A 433-nucleotide genomic window follows, 5' to 3' on the forward strand; every position below is an offset into this window, starting at 1 on the left:
CGCCCCCCCCCCGAGCCCCTCCTGGAAAGCCGTTGGGGGACCCATCGCCTTCGCCAATGGAGTCCAGGGGGTCTTCGTCATCCAGCGTCGCCCGCTTGTAGGTCGACATCTGCACGGGGAGATCGGCAAACGGAAGTGCTCGGGGTTGAGGAAGAGGAGAAGGAAGGGGAGGAAGGTGTAGGCACCCTCGGAAGCGGCTTCCTCCTCCGGGGAGCTAAATCTCGAACGGCTCCGGGGTAGCAAAGCACTAAGCAAACGCCGGAGGAAGGTTATGGAGAGCTGGAGCCAAAGGCTGAGCGAAGCCTGAACCCGCCTCGCTCTCCCCCCGGGGCCGCATTGTGCAACCTCCCCTTCAGCCTGGAACACGGCCGGATCCTCCTCCACCAGCTCCCAGCCCCGCAACGGGGTGAGGGACCCCCCCCCTCCCCATGCC

The 433-nt window shown here is 65.8% G+C and overlaps 1 protein-coding gene across 1 annotated transcript in view; it reads right to left on the reverse strand.

Annotated features, from left to right (window-relative positions):
- The window catches only part of LOC104160917 (endothelin-converting enzyme 1-like), an 8,174-nt gene extending 8,065 nt beyond the window's left edge, over window positions 1-109 (reverse strand). The window contains exon 1 of the mRNA XM_009699173.1: window positions 4-109. Coding sequence (XP_009697475.1) covers window positions 4-109 — 106 coding nt within the window. The remainder of the gene's footprint in view (window positions 1-3) is intronic.
- Between the last annotated feature and the right edge of the window lie 324 nt (window positions 110-433).

The sequence above is a fragment of the Cariama cristata genome, unplaced genomic scaffold (assembly GCF_000690535.1).
Source record: "Cariama cristata isolate BGI_N322 unplaced genomic scaffold, ASM69053v1 scaffold23344, whole genome shotgun sequence".
NCBI lineage: Eukaryota > Metazoa > Chordata > Aves > Cariamiformes > Cariamidae > Cariama > Cariama cristata.